The following is a 16,927-nucleotide window of genomic DNA, read 5'->3' as shown; positions in this document are numbered from 1 at the left end:
TGTCTGTTAGCCATTTGTATGTCTTCATTGGAAAAGTGTCTGTTCATATCTTCTGCCCATTTTATGATTTGTTTATTTTTTTCTCGCGTATTGAGTTTGAGAAGTTCTTTGTAGATCTTGGATACCAGTCTTTTATCTGTAGTGTCATTTGCAAATATCTTCTCCCATTCCATTGGCTGCCTCTTAGTTTTTTTGACTGTTTCCTTGGCTGTGCAGAAGCTTTTTATCTTGATGAAATTGCATAAGTTCATTTTTTCTTTCTATAGTTCCTGGAGATGAATATAGCTGTGCCAAATTTCTGTTGGTCTCCTTTGCATCAGTATAACATTTTCCCATACTTTTACTTTCATGAAGCCTCATGTTTTATATATGTTTCTTATTTTTAAAAAGCATGGAAACATACATATTCTTTTTTTGAAATGTATATATTCTTAAAATTTTAGTCTTTTTTTTAAATCAGGGTATTTAGTCTATTTAAATTAAAGGTAATTACAGGTATACTTGGCTGTAATCTACAATCCTATTATATGGTTTTATTTGTTCTGCCTATTCTTTTTTTTTTTTAATTTTATTTATTTGACAGAGAGAGAATGAGAGAGCCTGAGCAGGGGGAGCAGCAGAGTGAGAGGGAAAAGAGTGGTACATTGTCACCAATGATGAACCTACATTGACACATGATTATCACCAAAAGGCCATAGTTTACATTAGGGTTCTTACTTGGTTTATTTATTTTTCATTCCTTCTTGCATTTCTGAACTTCCATCCAGGATCATTTTCCTTTCTGTGTTTCTGGGTTCCTGTCCTCTCACTAATCTTTCCAAATTAGTTTTCCCTTATCTTTTTTTTTTTTTTTCAAAAATGACTTATTTGTTTTTAGTGGGAGAGTTGATCTGAATTTCCCAGACCACCATTACCAGAAACAGAAAAGCATACTTTCTTTTCAATTATTTCCATGTTCAATTGCATACCTCCTTTCTATTATAATGTTCTCCATCTGTCTTATACCCCAACTTCTCTGCAGACCTTGTCCTTTCAAAGTAGGGGTGTTTGTTAAGTCCCGTCAATTTCCTCTTTATTTCTTCTGATACCATATCACTCTTCTGAAAATAGTTACAATTCTGAGGTTAGTGTCAGGACTTTTTTTTTTTTTTCATTCTGAATCTATCTATGCTATATGCAACCGAAATGCCGCAGAATTTTATTTCCTTTGGCTTTTGGATAGGAATTGTTATGGAGTGGTGGAAAGTTTATATATTTGTTATTATCGTGGAATTCTACTTCTGACATATCTGCCTCTATCTGCATGTATGCATTTTCATGGTTGGGAACTTTTCTTGCATTTATACCAAAATTAATCTTATTATTGCCTGGTTGATCTCTAATGAGAAAGTTTCAGATTATTATAAAAGAAATTAATATTTGAGATAGCAAAAGATTGAAGTTCCACTCATTACTGTAATTAGCAGTTAAAAGAGAAAACACCATATAGACCCAGGAAATTTGTTCAAACAGGTCTGCAATTTCCAGGGTCACATAATTTCTTTTCTGTCCATAATAATTCCAAGATGGAGCAAGCATCAGTAAGATGCTCACCTGTGCCTCTATCAATTTTATTCTTCACATCTCCACTCCTCATTTGCTGCTGATATTATCTTAAGACTTCAGTTTCTTCAAGAGTGATTTATAGTTTCTAGAATATAGATCCTTTACGTCTCTGGTTAAGTTAATTCCAAGGTAATGTATGGTTATTGGTGCTATTGTAAATGGGATGGATTCCCTAATTTCTCTTTCTTTAGTTTCATTGTTCGTGTATAGAAATGCAACTGATCTCTGAGCATTGATTTTGTATCCCGCCACATTACTGAATTGCTCTATAACTTCTAATAGTTTGGGTGTGGATTCTTCTGGGTTTTCCATATAGAGTATCATGTCATCTGCAAAGGGAGACATTCTGACTTCTTTGCCAATTTGGATACATTTTATCTCTTTTTGTTGTCTGATTGCTGTTGCAAGGACTTCTAGTACTATGTTGAATAATAGTGGCGAGAGTGGGCATCCTTGTTGTGTTCCTGATCTTAAGGGAAAGTTCCAGCTTTTCCCCATTGAGAATGATATTTGCTGTAGGCTTGTCATAGATGATTTTTATGAGATTGAGGAATGTAGCCTCTATCCCTACACTCTGAAGGGTTTTAATCAGGAAAGGATGCTGTATTTTGTCAAATGCTTTTTCTGCATCTATTGAGAGAATCATGTGATTTTTGAATTTTTCTTTCTGGATAAAATCTATGACACTGATTGATTTGCAAATGTTGAACCACCCTTGCATCCCAGGGATGAATCCCACTTGGTCATGATTGATAATCCTTTTGATGTACTGTTGGATTCTATTAGCCAGGACGTTGTTGAGGATTTTGGCGTCCATATTCATTAGGGAAATCGGTCTGTAAATCTCCTTTTTGATGGGGTCTTTGCCTGCTTTGGGGATCAAGGTAATATCGGCCTCATAGAATGAGTTTGGTAGCTTTCCTTCTGTTTCTTTTTTGAAATAGCTTTAGGAGAATAGGTATTATTTCTTCTTTGAATGTTTGGTAGAATTCCCCAGGAAAACCATCCGGGCCTGGAGTTTTGTTATTTGGAAGGTTGTTTATCGCTGTTTCAATCTCTTCATAATTAATTGGCCTGTTTAAAAAATCAATTTCTTCCTGTTTCAGTCTTGGTAGTTTATAGGTTTCCAGGAAGGCCTCCATCTCTTCCAGATTGCTTAATTTATTGGCATATACCTGTTGATAAAAGTTTCTAATAATTTTTCCAATTTCATTGGTGTTGGTTGTGACCTCTCCTTTTTCATTCATAATTTTATTAATTTGGGTCCTTTCTCTATTCTTTTGGATAAGTCTTGCCAGTGGTCTGTCAATTTTATTAATTCTCTCAAAGAACCAGCTTCTAGTTCTGTTGATCTCCTCTACTGTACTCCTGGTTTCTAATTCATTGATTTCTGCTCTAATCTTGGTCAACTGCTTCCTCGTGTGTGGATTAGGCCTGTCCTCTTAATTTCTTGAGGGACATTGAAAAAGACACAAAAAGACGGAAAAATATTCCATGCTCATGGATCGGAAGAATTAACATAGTTAAAATGTCCATGCTACCCAGAGCAATCTACACTTTCAATGCTATCCCGATCAAAATACCAATGACATTTTTCAAAGAACTGGAACAAATAGTCCTTAAATTTGTATGGAACCAGAAAAGGCCCTGAATCACCAAGGAACTGCTGAAAAGGAAAAAGAAAGCCGAGGGCATCACAATGCCGGATTTTGAGCTGTACTACAAAGCTGTGATCACAAAGACAGCATGGTACTGGCACAAAAACAGACACATAGACCAATGGAACAGAATAGAGAACCCAGAAATGGACCGTCGGCTCTTTGGGCAACTAATCTTTGATAAAGCAGGAAAAAACATCCGGTGGAAAAAAGACAGTCTCTTCAATAAATGGTGCTGGGAAAATTGGACTGCTACATGCAAAAGAATGAAACTTGACCACTATCTCACACCAAACACAAAGATAAACTCCAAATGGATGAAAGACCTCGATGTGAGACAGGAATCCATCAAAATCCTAGAGGAGAACATAGGCAGCAGCCTCAATGACATTGGCCAAAGCAACTTTTTTTCATGACACATCTCCAAAGGCAAGAGAAACAAAAGAAAAAATGAACTTGTGGGACTTCATCAAGATAAAAAGCTTCTGCACAGCCAAGGAAACAGTCAAAAAAACTAAGAGGCAACCAATGGAATGGTAGAATATATTTGCAAATGATACCACAGATAAAACACTGGTATTCAAGATCTACAAAGAACTTCTCAAACTGAATACACAAGAAACAAATAAACAAATCAGAAAATGGGCAGAAGATATGAACAGACACTTTTCCAATGAAGACATACAAATGGCTAACAGACACATGAAAAAATGTTCAAAATCATTAGCCATCAGGGAAATTCAAATCAAAACCACATTGAGATACCACCTTACTCCAGTTAGAATGGCAAAAATAGACAAGGCAAGAAACAACAATTGTTGGAGAGGATGTGGAGAAAGGGGATCCCTCCTACATTGTTGGTGGGAATGCAAGTTTGTATAGCCACTCTGGAAAACAGTGTGGAGGTCCCTTAAAAAGTTAAAAATTGAGCTACCCTATGACCCAGCCGTTGCACTACTGGGTGTTTACCCCAAAGATACAGACGTAGTGAAGAGAAGGGTCATCACATCCCAGTGTCCATAGCAACATTGTCCACAATAGCTAAATTGTGGAAGGAGCCGAGATGCCTTTCAACAGATGACTGGATTAAGAAGATGTGGTCCATATATACAATGGAATATTACTCAGCTATCAGAAAGAACGAGTTCTCAACATTTGCTGCAACATGGACGGCACTGGAGGAGATAATGCTAAGTGAAATAAGTCAAGCAGAGAAAGACAATTATCATATGATTTTTCTCATCTATGGAACATAAGAACTAGGCAGATTGGTAGGGGAAGAAAGGGATAAAGAAAGGGGGGGGTAATCAAAAGGGGGAATGAAGCATGAGAGACTATGGACTCTGAGAAACAAACTGAGGGCTTCAGAGGGAATGGGATAGGCTGGTGATGGGTAGTAAGGAGGGCATGTATTGCACGGTGCAGTGGGTGTTATATGCAACTAATGAAACATCGAACTTTACATCAAAAACCAGGGATGTACTGTATGGTGACCAACATAATATAATAAAAAAAAATTTTAGAAAGACTTCAGTTTCTTTTTCTTTGTTTGATGCCAAGGTCGAATTTTAAAAATGTTTCACTCCTTTTCTTCCATCCTCCTCACTTCCTATTCTCTCTAATCTCCGAGCCCAACACTTCCAGTTGTTACAAACATCATCCCTTCTAAGGATTCACAGTAACATGATGCTTTACCTACTTCATATGTAATGTTTTATATGGATTTCCCCTTTACTTCCTCTATTTACATAATACTACCACACTCACGATCAAAATGCATTTTCATTTTACTGACTATAAGAGATTTTCCAGAGAATATGTGTTCTTCGAAGGAAAGGGTTTGTGATAAATGAAGAAATAAGGACCAGAGTGATGCATATTTGTGAATTTCTCATACCCTCATCAGGTCTGGGTTCTCTTTTTTGCAGACTTCTCCATTGTGGTTGGGGTGCTGTTCCCTGTGGCTGTCATATCTGTGGTGGTTGCTGTAGTAATCTGGCACCAAAGTACCAGAGGAAAGCAGAAGGAAGTCCAGAGGTAGCTTTCTATGTTGTTTTGGGGACTTTTTGACCTCTAATTTATTTTAAATTCAAGGATATGACCCAAATTCTCAAATTTAAGTGGTTTACTTCAAATACTCAGAAATAAGTACAGATACATTTTTCTTGGACCAGAGGCTGGGTATCAATTTTACTGGGAAAACCTTCACAGCAATATGCATATTTTTTATGTTAATCACTGTATTTATAATTAATAAAAAGTTATAATAACTCTCATTAGTAAAGATTTTACATCATTTTAAGAATACACTATGTAACATTTATTGGCCACTATCTTTATGAGAATTGCTATGCTGAGTCTTTTTACATTCATTATCCCTAATCTTCACAAGAATGTTGTGAGGTAGTAACTATTATTTCCATTTTATACATGAAAAGGTACTGTATATTAATCCTTACAACAGTCTTGCAAAATCAGGTACTTCACACTTTTTCTTAAGTGGAAACAAAGGCTCAGAGAGGTTAGCAAATATGTTCAAAGTCTCACAGCCTAAATTGATGGAATCTTGATTTGCACCTACATTGGTTAGTCTTTCAAACATGGTCTTGACACTACAGTATCTTTCTAGCCTTTTTAAACGACTGACTTATCCTCATCTAATGGGTTTCCTAAAAATTGAATGAATAAAATAAATAATTAATCAAATGACATTAATAGTTTAGAGAAACACTGATTCAAGACCATCATTATTAGGATTCAAGGCTCTGTAGAGAATCTAGAAGAAAATTAGTGGTGGAGATTATGAATTCCAAGACAAGGAGGCTTTAAGAATGTCCTAGAGAGCAGAAGAAATCCCAGTCAATGACCAAAGATGACACAATGGGCAAAGAAAATTGGCAAACTTTTTTGAGTGTCCTCATCGTGGTGAAGGAACTGTTAAGTCCATTTATGTGATATGCTTTCATATACAGGTCACTGTCTACTACTGGCAGCAGGCCTCGCAGAAAGAAGAGGAACCCACAGACAGCGAAGGCTGTTCAGCCCCAAGAGGTGAACCATAGTTTATAGTGTGCTTGCCTTGGGCGCCAGTTTGTGATTCTTTCATTGTCTTGTCCTGATCACCTACCTATCTGTCATTCTTACTCAGCAGTGTTTTACAAATCCAGTCGACTAGTTAGTATGTGGTAAGAATTTGGGGCTCTGTAACTACACATTTGGAAAATTCTCCTTTGCCTTTTTTTAGTGCAATAGAGTCTTCCTAAAATGCAGAGGCTGCTTTGTTGAGGTTCACAAATGCAAAGAAAATAAAGAACAAGGAGAACAGACTCCAGATGTCTCTCTCTCTCTTTCTTTCTCTCTCTCTCTCTCCCCTGCCCTTCCTCCCTTCCCCCTCTGTCCCCACCTTCTCTCTCTCTTCCTCTTTCTCTCACTTTCTTTCTCTCTGAGTTTAAGTTTATTCCTTTTTCCTTTTGCAAATGTCCCAATAAAGACAATAATATGTATATTTGTATGACAATACATGTAATAGGTATAACCCTTAAAACCCTGGCTGTGTCCTGCAAATTTAGAAATTTTAGCAGAGGTTGGTTAATGGTAATATCATTGGCAATAATGTTTTTGGTGGAAATGTACCTTTCTCTGACAGGTCCAGATAGAGCAGAATACAGCAACTGGACCATTATGACGTCCCATTCTGTCCCTTGGTGTCATCTCAGTTCTGATCTCCCATGTCTTGAAAGGACTGCTTATTTGGAAGTTGAACTTAGGAAGCTGAACATTTCACTTAAAAATATTATTTTATGTATGTATGTATGTATGTATGTATTTATTTATAGATGAGTCAGATGAAGCTCCATGCACCTGATCTGCCAGTAGAGGGCAATGAGCCCCCGGCTTCTTTTGTGAGTTAGAAACTTCTCTTAAATATCACTTCCAATCTAATCTCAAGGAAATACTAGTAAGAGACATAACCCACAATACCCAATTATTTCCTCAGAAGAATGTTAAAATCATTATGAATATTAATATATAGATTTTCCTGCAAAATTTTTTGAAAATGCGAAATGTGAGAAGGTTATATTCCTATATTTAACCCCTTAATCTGAATTACTGGGTCTGAAAAGGTGGTAACTTATTACAAGAAGAGTACCAATCTGCTTCATAGAGTGTATCTTCATCATCTGTCTATTGGTACTGGTCGTATTTCTGAATTGTATATATATATACCTAATGGAAAACACTTGAACTTACAGATTTAAACTATTTTCATGGGTAGGATCATGAGTTCTCGATTTCTGAAAATGATTTAACAATTTCCATTAAGCACATCTGTTTTCAAGACTCCACTTTGAATGAATTTTTTTTTTTACCTTTTCATTAGCTAATTACAAAGCCAGATTTTCCACCACCACCGATTCCTACATCTGTGTCATCTTCTTTCCTTGTAAGTATCAGGTAGTCACTAATGATTTTTTAAATGTCTTTTGTGCCCCATGTGGATAGTGTTTCTGAATCTATAGATTCTGTCTCAGGATACACGCTCCCTAGGCCAAACAGATATTGTAGCACATAGGTATACCTGAGAAAGAAGGCCTACCTACTATCTATAAATTAGTATGGGTATTAAATTTTTATTATTAAAAATAGGTCTACTGTTACATAGTCGCCAAGAAATGATAAATAGTTTTGCTCTAGGAAGTAAACAGTCTCATTTCTAGATACTTATTTTGGAGAATATAAATTTTTATTATATATTTTACTTTTTAATTTAATATAGATAGAATAAGGCCTATATTAGCTACAGTTTTCTATAGAAGGTAGGGTATGAAAAATAGACCGTATGTAGGCAAACCTGGAATAAAAATTAGACATTTGAGAAGTAAAAGGTAGAATTCATTCACTCAAGTAATTACAGAACATGTTTCTTCATACCTGGTAGTCTGTTGTAGGTAAATGAGAAAGAACTAAAATTAAAGTCATTTTTTTCAAGAATGTTTACATTTTTAGTGTGAAAACAAGTCATATGTGTATAGAGCTCTTAATCCCTTACATATTTTTTTGTGCCAAAGCATGTAATACTAATGAAAAGTAAGTGGTAAAGGGGAAAATGAATGGACTAAGAGTAGTTAAAATAGGAGAAATATCCATTGACTAAGTGGTTGAAATTTGAACTAGAGTGATGGGGAAGTAAAGGATGATTTAAATAAGGAAATAAATATGCTTAGGATTGGGAAAGAATAGCGTTTCTAATGACCCACTGTATTTTTGTCTCTAATATAGCATAATGCCACAAAAGTACTTCCCTCTACTGTTTTTAAGGATAAAATAATGTCAACACCAAAGGTAAGAGATCCATAGGCAAACGACCGTAATTTTGTCACACGCCTACTGTCAAGGAGAGAAGTTCTAATTGTGTCTTCCTAGAAGATGTTCATTAAGAACAGTATCTGTATTATAGGATGGGAGCTAAAGTATGTCTTCCTTCCCAGAGTGGTCAAAACCAAGAGGAAGAAGATGGATGGGTTTTAGCTAGAAAGTGATGATTCCAATATTCTTTATTTTCTCAGAAATATTCCCCAGGGAAGTGAGATAGAGGACATCTCCCATAGGATAATCACCCAGGGTCTCATAACTCTTCTCTTAATCCCTCACCTTCTCCATATTACACCAATTAGTCAGATGGATATTTGGATCCCAGTGTGGTGTTTTTCTCACATTCTTTCCCTGCCTTCCCATTTTTGCACTCCTTCACTGTGGTATATCAAATGCTCTATAAAATAGGAAGGTGACTACACATAATTTATTTTAACTTCTTAATAGTTCAAAGTTATAAAATATATAAGTTTTTAGAATTAAGTTGATCGTTTAAGAACTTTGTCTTTTTCAGGGTTCCAATCCAAAAGTCTGAAGCAGCAGCTAAGCAAGGAAGGGTGGGGTAATGACCAACTTGGAAGATTGGATAATCCGGATGGAAGAGAAATATACTTACTTTCTTCTTCTTATTTGCTCTTGATACTCAAGGATGTTAACATTTCTTGATTTATATTGTACTTTGAGGAGATTAAACAAGAATTTTCAAGAGAGACATACTCTTGAGAGTTTTTGTATGAATTTACAATTTCTATCCTCCATATTCAGGGAAAGGAAGAGGACTCTAAACAAATAGCTATGAGTCTGAAATCTCTAATTAGGTGACTTTCTTAGACACTTCCCCCCCTTTTCTTATTGTGATGTTGACTAATATTTCCTCAAATATTTCGAACATCTTGATTTTCTCATTTAGTAAGAAATATTTACCGTTTAATTAAAACAAACAAACAACCCCCCCCCAGGAAACCACAGGAAACTAGGAGGGATAGAAGAAAATTGTATATTCATCATCAGATGACTTAGCAGCATCTTGACTGTTTAAACCTGTCAAATTAGAACCGTACAAAATTATATAAACAATTTCCGATTTATATAACAACTTTTTCCTACATTATCTTTTGCAATCCTTATTAGCTATGTCATTTGAAGTTTGCTACAAGTGAGTAAAACTTTATTAATTAATTTTTTTCACAGAAATTTGTATAGTTCAGTTACTAGCAAGCTTAAAGTGAACTTCACTTTCTAAGCAGAGAAAATTTTAATTACAAAAATTAATAGCATAAACCAGACATTGTCAACTGGTAGCTTGCAGGACATATCTGGACTACAGATTTATTTTATTTGGCCAGGATGATTTTGGTCATAAAGTATTTTAAAATGTTTTGAATTTCTTGTCAATATTTAAAAATTGGGAGATCTTGCATAAACATCCAGATTTCCAGTTTTGTAAAAGTAATCAAATGATTTGGCAGCACTGAAATCACATTGCCCATAGCAACCAGTAGCTTAGTTGACTGATGTTGGAATAAACATTGTTGGTTGCCTTCCAAATAATCTTCTTTCTCCTTGTTTTCAGAACACCAGTTTTATTCAGTTGTCCATATTTTAGAAAAGGCAATCCTAATTCCATCTCCAGGATAAATCTCTATCATTCTAAATCAGTCATAATAATCTTATTTCCCTTACTGGTGCTTGATTTAGTAAGCGTATGACTCCCCCCAACTTTTTTGCCAATAGACAAGAGAAGAGCTATGTTGGGAAATTTTCACAAAAGATATCCTTTCCCTTCTTCTGGATGTTGGGATCTGAATAGCCTATCTGGTAGTGTTGCAACCATGTTGTGATTATGAGGTCAAGGCTGATATACTGAATAAAATAGAGCAGAAAGACAAAAAGAATAAATCCTGGTCTTTTAATGATGTCACTGAATTGGTAGAGTAATAACTGCTGGAGTTACCCTAAAGTTTTCTGGGATTTCCTATTATGCTATCAATAAAATTTCCTTATTGTTTAAGCCATTTCAAGTTGCATTTTCTTATTTGCTACAGAAATCATCCTAACTAATAAAGTTGCTGCTTCCATTATTAGGGCACATGCTTTCCATGTGCACAGTTAGGGCTCCTTCATCATCACCATGATTTTTGTTTTTTATACTTGGCCTGCTTAACCCATTTCCACCATGGACCTGGTCCCATACTCCTTTTCCATGGGGAACTTTATCCTCAAGAAGTTCATTTCCCCTTGCAGTGTGAGTTTCTATATAAACTCAATCCCCAGCACACCCAGAGTCCATCTGTCAAATCTCTCCTATTATAGCAGCCTTACTTTCCATGTGGGAATTTACTCAAGAACACATTTAAAACTATAGCTTTATCTGTGGAGTTAGGTTTCAGAGGACCTTGCTGTAACCCAGAAATAAATCCCTATTTCCCATGAGGCCACTATCTCACTTATGACAAACCTATAGATCTTTGCCATATTGTTTGTTTTCTTTCTTTGTTTTTTGGCTTTTAATTCCTGTCCCTGTCTCATTCTTAATATTGATAAAATGGAAATCTTTTAACCTATGAATCTTCACCTAACCACCACATGACCAGAACTAGAAATAAAACATATATCAAGAAGAACCTTCCTGTAAATTCTGAAATGATGGCACTAGGTCTCTGATGTGGAAGCCCCACAGCTCCTTATGAAGACAGATAACTGAAGGACAATGATAGGAAAATGATTCTATTATCCTAAGACTTTGAACCCAAACCCTACAGAGTTTCCTACTGAGCTGAACTGTAGAACAATTTAGACAATTTAAAGCAAACACTTTGATTTCCCAGTCCTGTTTCCAAATTAGATCTGCCACTTACCAGCTTTGAAGGAATTCCACAATATGACAATTTAACCACTTCAGGTATGCCACCAAGCTTGCTTTTATAATTAGTTAATTTTAATTTCTCTGCTTTAAAATAATAGATTAAATTGTGGCCTTTTTTCAGGTACTCTATGGCTGGTATACCATATGGTTTCTCTAAACATTCCCTAGCACCTCACCAAGTTATTGCTTTTTATAATATCTGAAAATGCTTTTAACTTTGCATGAAATGACAAAGTTGTGTGAAGTATGAGTGAAAAAGAAAGCAAGTTTTAGCTGTCATGAGAAATTATGCAAAGAGTGGAGCTATATTATTTAGGCGAGTAATAATGACACCTAAGGAATCCAGGGTGGTCTCTGAGTGACAGCCAGCAGGGAACTGAGCCTGTCAGTCCAACAACAGTCAAGGGACGAATTCTGCCAAAAACCACTGAACGAGCATGAGAGCAGCTTCCAACCCAGTTGGGCCTCAACTGCTACCTCATGAGAGACACTGAAGCAGAAGTTTCAGCTAAGATTTGCCCAGATTCTACAAAAACAGAAAGTATGAGAAAATAAATATGTGTTGTTTTAAGTTGCTATGGTTTGGGGAAATTTTTTATGCAGCAATTGATTACTACAAAGGAGTAGATATCAAATGTTTTGAATATTCCAGACAGGTTTAGGTAGAATTAACCACTATCTTTAACAGGAATTCCATCATCTTAAAACTTTTTTCCTTTCTTTCTCTCTTTATATTATCTATCATTTATACTCTCTTTTTAAAAAGTATCAGTTATCCATTTGAGATTTCTGATATCCAGTCTTCTCATATATCATATTTTCTCTCACATCCGTTTGCCTGGTTCCTTGGTCTTTTTGAAGAATTCCTGAAGTTTATCTTTTAAACTTCTTATTTTATCTTTTATACTGTAAATGCTTTTTGCTAATTTTAAGGCATTTTATAATTATTTCTCATATTTGCTTAATAACTATCTCTTCTTTCTTATCTCCCTTCAATTTTATAAAGTTCCTGCTAATGCACTATTTTTGCCTTTTGTTTCCAGAATTTTACTTTTAAAATTCAGTTAGCAAAGCAACTTCTGTCTAAACTTTATTAGTGCTTTCAAAGTAACTATTTTTCAAAAATGTATCCTTCCTCAGTCACTTGAGTACTACGCTCCTCATCTTTCACAGACACAATTATTTTCATACGTGATGCATTGCTATTTTCCAGTTGGCTCACACTCCTGTTTTAAAAGTTCTATCCTGAACTGTAGTATTCTTACATTTTACATCTTTGATGATAGAATCTATCTCTTCAGCTAAAGAACTTCAGTACAGCTAACATTCTGAGTGTAATTTGAAAGTATCTGGGGCTATGAGTAAATCTTGCATGTTCTCCTTTGCCCAAGATTCTCTTCTTTTTAGCTAAAGCTATCTACCAGGGCCACAGCAGGAGTGGCACATCTTGTTGGTGATACTGAGATCTACCTCATCAGGCCTTCCTGACTCATTATGAAAAGGCCTCCACCAACAAAATCTGCAACCATCTTGGCATATCTGCTCTTGAATTTGCCTCATCTTTTCTGCTGCTACCAGAAAAAGACCTTCCCTTGCCAATGACAACTTTAGACATTGCTTAGCAACTAGCCCCGGGCTGTCTGCTCTGCTGCTCATGAGTAGTATAATATTACTATTATTATCACGCTAAGTAAGTAAGATCGTTATAGAAGCTAATCCCTAAGCAGAAGAAAATTATGGTATGTAATTTATTCTGAAAGCATCTTCTTGGTAAAATTTAACTCTTTTCTCTCTCACACCTAGTGTTGAAATCCAAACTCTTTTTTAAAATAAATGTTAAAAAATATTGTGATGAGAACACTTGATATGAAATGAACCCTCCTAACAGATTTTTAAGTATGCAATGCAACATTGTTATCTATAAGCACAACATTATACAGCAGATCTCTAGAGTTTGTTTATCTTGCATGATTGAAATTTTATGTCCATTGATTAGCAACTCCCCACTTCTTCCTCCTAGCCCCTGGAAACCACAATTCTATGCTTTGCTTCTATGATTTGACTACTTTAAATGCTTCATATAAATGGATTCATGCAATATTTGTCCTGCTGTGACTGGCTTATTTCATTTAGCATAATGTCCTCCAAGTTCACCTATGTTGCTACATATGACAGGATATTCTTCCTTCTTTAAGATTGAATAGTACTTCATTATATGTATATATCACATTTTTAAAAATCCGTCATCCAGGGGTGCCTGGATGGCTCAGTCAGTTAAGTGTCTGATCCTTGATTTTGGTTCAGGTCACCATCCCAAGGTCTTGAGATCAGCCCCATGTAGTGCTCTGTGCTCAGTAGAGAGCCTGCTTGAAGATTCTCTCCTTCTGCCCACCCCCCACAGTTGCGCGCACACGCACACACACACACACACTCTCTCTCACAATCTTTCTCTAAAATAAATAAGTAAATCTTAAAAAAATCTGTCATCCACTAATAGACATTTATATTGTTTCTACATTTTTGGTATTGTGAATAGTGCTGCAACGTACGTGGGATTACAGGTAGTTCTTCCAGATTCTGATTTCAATTATTTTGGGTAAATATCCAGAAGTGGAATTGCTGGGTCAGATGGTAATTCAATATTTAATTTTTTGAAGAATGTCCATGCTGTTTTCCATAGAATCATTTAAAATTGTTACCAACAGCGCACAACTGTTCCCTTTCTCAACAACCTCCCTAAACTCTTGTTATCTCTTGTCTTTTTGATAATAACCATCTTAACAAGTGTGAAGTGATATTTCATTGTGGTTTTGATTTGTGTTTCCCTGATGATTGGTGAAGTTGAGTGCTTTTTCATATACCAACAGGTATAGGCATTTATATATCTTCTTTGGAAAATATGTCTATTCAGGCCCTTTGCCTATTTTTAAAATCTGGTTGGGATGTCTGAGTGGTTCAGGCATCTGCCTTCGACTCAGGTCATGATCCCAGGGTCCTGGGACCACGTCCCACATCAGGGTCCCTGCTCAGCAAAGTCGCTGCTTCTCCCTCTGCCTGCCATTCCCTCTGCTTGTGCTCTCTCTCTCTGACAAATAAATAAATCTTTTAAAAAAAATCTGTTTATTTGTGTGTGTGTGTGTGTGTGTGTGTGCATGTGTTTTTAAATAAACATAACAAAAAAACCACCATCTTAACCATTTTCAAGTTTAAAGTTCAGTGGCATTAAGTACATTCATAATGCTGTACAACCATCATTACTATTCATTTTCAGAACTTGTTTATCACCCTAACCAGAAACTTTGTCCCCATTAAATATCTTCTCATTACTCCTTGCCCCAGCCCCTGAAAACATCTATTTAATATTCCGTCCATACAAATTTGCCTATTCTTGGTACTTGATGTGAGATCATGCAATATTTTTTTCTTTTGGGTAATTGGTTTATTTCATATATGAAATACTGTGTCAAGCTTCATTCATGTTGTAGAATGGATCAGAATTTCACTCTTTTTAGGGTTGAATAGCCTATTATCATTTTACTATATTTATTTTCTGTTTGAAGCAGGTGGGGATAATTTCTGGCACTCCACACATTCATTCACATTGATTACTTTTATCCTTGCTCATTTTCCAGACAAATAATGCTTTTGACATTTTGTTTTACTGTACTTCTTTGATGGTGAACATATTTTTAAGTTGATAATTTTATCTACTTTATTCCCAGCATTTTAGAACCTTGTTTTAAATCAGGGTTATTTTTATCCTTGTCTTAGCAAAGAACCATATCTTAGCCTTATCAACCCTCTGCATCAGTTCACTGTTGAAGTCCATGGTGTAAAACCCTGGCAGGGGAAGTAACAAGCAAGTTCAGGAATATATCTAAGTGAAAAACGTGGTAATGACACTATGACTGTAGATAATGGTCTCCTCTTGATGTCCTAGGAACTTCTGAGGAAAAAGAGTCTCAGCCTCTAAACTGCAAAAATTACTATATTTCTCACAGCAAAGACCCCTGAATCACAGGCCAACTGTTGTGACTCAGCACATAGCCTTTTCCCTTGTAAGTCAATGGGTATCACCAATTTGGCTTTCTAAACTTTGTGAAATAGCTCACAGAGATTTGTGTGTCTTTTGGGACATGTCGTAACTATAATTGGAATGCAGTCTACAGAAGTCATTTCTAGGCAGAGACTCCTTTAGCTCTACTTGCCAATGAGGGAGCCCAGCAGATCCAGGGGGGAGCTGAGCAGATCCAGCGGAGAACTGAAGTATGAGATGGGAAAACGGGGAAAGTCAAGAGAAAACTCAGTAGAAATGTATAGGAAAGAATAAGATTTTTTTTTCTAAAATAATGTTATATGAGGGAAGTAGAAAACATACAGGAATAAAAGCAGAGACAGACCCCTAACTCTACCAATAGCTGGCTTTTTAGACTTAGCAAATAATTTCAACTATTTGGGCATCTTCAAATTTCCTCATCCATGAAATGGAATTAACAATTCATGACTTACCAATTTCCAAAGAGAGTTTTCTAAGAAATATGTAAAGGCAGTATGAAAATATAAAATAAAAAAGAAAAGAGATGTCCATTGTCTAAAAGGATGACTCTGTCCTTGGATTTGTCAGAGGTGAGGCCCTCTTTGTGTGGGCTACAGTTTCACACAGCTTTGAGAAGGAATCTGAGCAAACTTACTAATTATTTGTACATATTTCATTGATGAGACTGCATTTTTCTTGGTGTTTTATTCTTCCTCTGAAATGTGTCAGGGAGCAAGAACTCCTGTCCCATTCAAGGGTTCTTCAAGCTGGACTAAGAATCAAATTGATATGAGACAGATTAACATGAGAAATAATCAAATTTAATAACGTGTGCACGGGGAATCCAACACACAGGGAAACTGCAAAGACAGGCAAAATGAGGTACAAATGTCAGTCTGAAACAAGGAGAAGGTATCTGGAACTTCAGAGAAAAGGAATGCACTTCACAGGGCATTAAGAAAAAGAGCAGATGTTTGCTAACTAGATGTTTGCCCTGCCATACAGATGGGTGACTCAGATAAAATTTACCTCTGCTAATAACCCTTATTCTGGGAAAGTCCCCCAATTTAAATTTTTCTGTGTAGTTAAGGGAGAAACTAAAGTTTCTCTCAAGCTTCATGGGGCTGTCAATTGCCTTCAGCACAGAATAAACTTCATGCTGAAGTGGCCCATCTTGGGGTGGCCTTCCCTCAGTCCCTGCAAATGTTTTCAGAATGTGTCTCCATATTTCCATTCAGATTTCTCCTGTTACATTAAGTCTAAATCTCAAGCAGAACTTCTGGGTTGGATCACACACTGTCTTCGATCTGAGGCTGCCCTGTGCAATGAGCCTGAATTAATGATTTAGGGAAATCAATAGGTACTGAATCCACAAAACTCTTAGAAAAT

General features: G+C 36.0%; 1 protein-coding gene across 2 annotated transcripts in view; it reads left to right on the top strand.

The window, feature by feature from the left end:
* ADAM28 (ADAM metallopeptidase domain 28) overlaps window positions 1–9,314 on the top strand; it is a 71,663-nt gene extending 62,349 nt beyond the window's left edge. The window contains exons 19-24 of one of the 2 annotated variants that reach the window (XM_087866366.1): window positions 5,192–5,300; window positions 6,236–6,314; window positions 7,100–7,165; window positions 7,645–7,707; window positions 8,544–8,606; window positions 9,151–9,314. In XM_087866366.1, the coding sequence (XP_087722492.1) occupies window positions 5,192–5,300; window positions 6,236–6,314; window positions 7,100–7,165; window positions 7,645–7,707; window positions 8,544–8,606; window positions 9,151–9,171 (401 nt within the window). In that variant the 3' untranslated portion in view covers window positions 9,172–9,314. The remainder of the gene's footprint in view (window positions 1–5,191; window positions 5,301–6,235; window positions 6,315–7,099; window positions 7,166–7,644; window positions 7,708–8,543; window positions 8,607–9,150) is intronic. The other variant, XM_087866365.1, reaches the window with a different exon arrangement.
* The last annotated feature ends 7,613 nt before the right edge of the window (window positions 9,315–16,927 follow it).

Source organism: Ursus americanus, chromosome 13, assembly GCF_024610735.1.
Source record: "Ursus americanus isolate L20-20 chromosome 13, mUrsAme1.1.p, whole genome shotgun sequence".
NCBI lineage: Eukaryota > Metazoa > Chordata > Mammalia > Carnivora > Ursidae > Ursus > Ursus americanus.
The sequence above is the reverse complement of the archived record's forward strand: the minus strand, read 5'-3'. Positions and strand labels throughout refer to the sequence as shown.